This window comes from Nicotiana sylvestris, chromosome 4, assembly GCF_000393655.2.
Source record: "Nicotiana sylvestris chromosome 4, ASM39365v2, whole genome shotgun sequence".
In the NCBI taxonomy this organism is placed as follows: Eukaryota; Viridiplantae; Streptophyta; class Magnoliopsida; order Solanales; family Solanaceae; genus Nicotiana; species Nicotiana sylvestris.
Genome location: NC_091060.1, coordinates 144,056,595 through 144,059,619, shown reverse-complemented (window position 1 = coordinate 144,059,619; position 3,025 = coordinate 144,056,595). Strand labels below are relative to the sequence as shown.

The 3,025-nt window shown below is 44.0% G+C and overlaps 1 protein-coding gene across 1 annotated transcript; it reads left to right on the top strand.

The window, feature by feature from the left end:
- The first annotated feature begins 1,137 nt into the window (after nucleotides 1-1,137).
- On the top strand, nucleotides 1,138-1,821 carry LOC138890285 (uncharacterized). Its single transcript, XM_070173659.1, has one exon. The coding sequence runs from the start codon at nucleotides 1,138-1,140 to the stop codon at nucleotides 1,819-1,821; it is 684 nt and encodes a 227-aa protein (XP_070029760.1).
- The last annotated feature ends 1,204 nt before the right edge of the window (nucleotides 1,822-3,025 follow it).

The window sequence follows — 3,025 nt, the reverse complement described above, 5'->3', positions numbered from 1 at the left end:
TTGATTACCTCGTTTAAAATAAACTGGTAACAATCCCTGCATTTTAAAACACTTAGAACAACATGCTCCTAGGCAAAAATGACTTCTGAACTTCTAATGGTTCTGGTAAATGCTTAGGCAATCCTTAGGTATCCAATATGTTATAAAACTGGAAACTGCTCTTTGTATGTACTGCTTAATGACTAACAGGCTTAAAATCAGTAGGCAAGCCTGATTCAGACTTCTTTTCTGAGTCATGCAATAAATCTGGTTCTGCTGTTATCACATAGATACCTTTTTAGGATCTGAATTTAGACCTTACCTATGTATGAGTTGTGCTGTCTATGTGCATTACTTGTGGAGGTATATCTGAGCCTTATATCTATTTATGTGTTTTCCCCCTAAATGCAGTCTTATGTGTTCTTATTTGTTGCCTAGTATTTTGCCTTTAAACCTGAGGGTCTACCTAGAACTTCCCCTTCTTATAGGATATGAGTCCTAAATTCCTCCAGGACTGATAGGAAGAGACAGGTAGCAGTATGCAATAGGAGTTGAGACCAACCCTTGCTTTAATTACCTTCACAGGGCGGGTTTCAATAGGAGTCGAGATGGTTTTAACACAAGGGGGAGGTCAGGGGTCTGACAAGAGGCCTCACCATTCTGGTGGATTCAGTAGTGCCTCATCTGGAGGCATGAGTACTTTTGGTAGAAACCATCCTCCCAGGCCGTTTCATTCACCACTCCAGGCATTCTATGGTGCTCCAGGTGGTCGTGGCCATCATATGCCTTAATTCGACCAGCTAGCCTACAATGCACCACCAGCTCCTATTAGTGCACCTCTACTCTAGAGCTTTCAGGGTGGTTACTCAGGTCGATAGGGTCAGTTTTAGGGTTAGTAGTCACAGCAACTGAGGTCCTTTTATACTTGTGGTGATTCGAGGCACATTGCTAAGTTTTTCCCATGGGTATCGAGCATCTTACAACATCAGGGTTCTCGTGCCATGGTCCCGGCACCGGGTGCTTCACTACCTGCCCAACCAGCTAGAGGTAGGGGTCAAATAGCTAGACGTGGAGGTCAGGCAGCTAGAGGTGGAGGCTAGCCAGCTAGGGCCCATCCTAGAGATGTAATTCAGAGTAGTGTGACCCAGCCTCAATGCTATGCTTTTCCAGCCAGGCTTGAGGCTGAGTCATCTAACGCCATTATCACAGGTACTGTTTCAGTTTGTAGTAGAGATGCTTCAGTTCTATTTGATCTGGGTTCTACTTATTCCAACGTGTCATCCTATTTTGCTTCATATTTGGGTGTCCACACCTGTGGGATATGCTATTGTTGTAGATCGTGTTTATCGTTCATGTGTGGTTACCATTTGGAATCTTGAGACTAATATATATCTTCTACTTTTCGATATGGTAGACTTTGATGTTATCTTGGGTATGGATTGGCTGTCAACTTATCATGCTATATTGGATTGTCACGCCAAGACGGTGGCCTTATCCTTGCCGGGGTTGCCTCGATTAGAGTGGAGAAGGACTCCTGGCCATTCTACCAGTAGGGTTATCTCTTATATGAAGGCTCGACGTATGGTCGAGAAAAGGTGTCTAGCTTATTTGGCTTATGCCCGCAATTCTAGTGCAGAGGTTTCTTCCATGGATTTAGTACCAGTTTTCCGTGAGTTTCCAGAGGTGTTTCCTGCAGACCTGCGGGGGATGCCACCTAACATGGATATTGACTTCTGTATTGACTTGGCTCCAAGCACTCAGGCCATTTCTATTCTGCCATACCATATGGCCCCGCCAGAGTTGAAGAAATTGAAGGAGAAATTGCAAGATTTGCTTGATTAGGGCTTCATTAGACCTAGTGTCTCACCCTAGGGTGAGCCCGTGCTGTTTGTGAAGAAGAAAGATGGATCGATGAGGATATGCATAGATTACCAGCAGTTGAACAGAGTCACCATCAAGAACAAGTATCCATTGCCGAGGATTGATGACTTATTTGATCAGTTTCAGGGTGCCAAGGTATTTTCACAAATCGATTTGAGGTCTGGCTACCATCAATTGAGGATTAGGGCATCCGATGTCCCTAAGACAGCTTTTTGGACTCTGTATGGGCATTATGAGTTCCTAGTGATGTCATTTGGGCTGACAAATGCCCCAACATCATTTATGGAGTTGATGAACCGGGTGTTCAAACCCTATCTGGATTCCTTTGTGATTATGTTTATTGATGATGTCTTAATCTACTCTCGCAATCGAGATGAGCACGAACAACATCTTCGGATCGTACTTCAGACTCTGAGAGATAGCCAGTTATATGCTAAGTTTTCATAATGCGAGTTTTGGTTGGACTCAGTCGCTTTCTTGGGGCACGTTGTGTCGGCAAAGGGTATTCAAGTGGATCCTAAGAAGATTGAGGCAGTTCAAAACTAGCCTAGACCTACTTCAGCTATAGAGATTCGGAGTTTCTTGGGATTAACAAGTTATTACCGTTGATTTGTGGAGAAGTTTTCATCTATAGCAACCCTGCTGACCAGGTTGACCCAGAAGGGTGCCCCATTCAGATGGTCAGACAAGTGTGAGGCGATCTTTTAGAAGCTCAAGACTGCTTTGATTACGGTGCTAGTGTTGGTGTTGCCCACATGTTCAAGATCTTATACGATAAATTGTGATGCATCTCGTATTGGACTTGGTGCGGTATTGATGCATGATGACAGGGTTATTGCATATGTGTCGTGACAATTAAAGGTTCACGAGAAGAATTACTCTGTTCATGACTTAGAGCTGGCAACCATTATTTATGTGCTGAAGATTTGGAGGCACTATCTTTACGACATGTCGTGCAAGGTATTCACTGATCATCGGAGCTTGCAGCATTTGTTCAAAGAAAGGGAACTCAATTTGAGGCAGAGGAGGTGGTTGGAGCTATTGAAAGACTATGATATCATCATCTTGTATCATCCTAGGAAGGCCAATGTGGTAGCCGATGCCTTAAGTAGAAAGTCAACGAGTATGGGTAGCCTTACGTGCATTCCAGTCAGTGAGAGACCGC

Bases quoted from the DNA above. Each gene is read 5' to 3' on its own strand.
- LOC138890285 (XM_070173659.1), top strand. From the start codon at position 1,138: ATGCTTTTCCAGCCAGGCTTGAGGCTGAGTCATCTAACGCCATTATCA.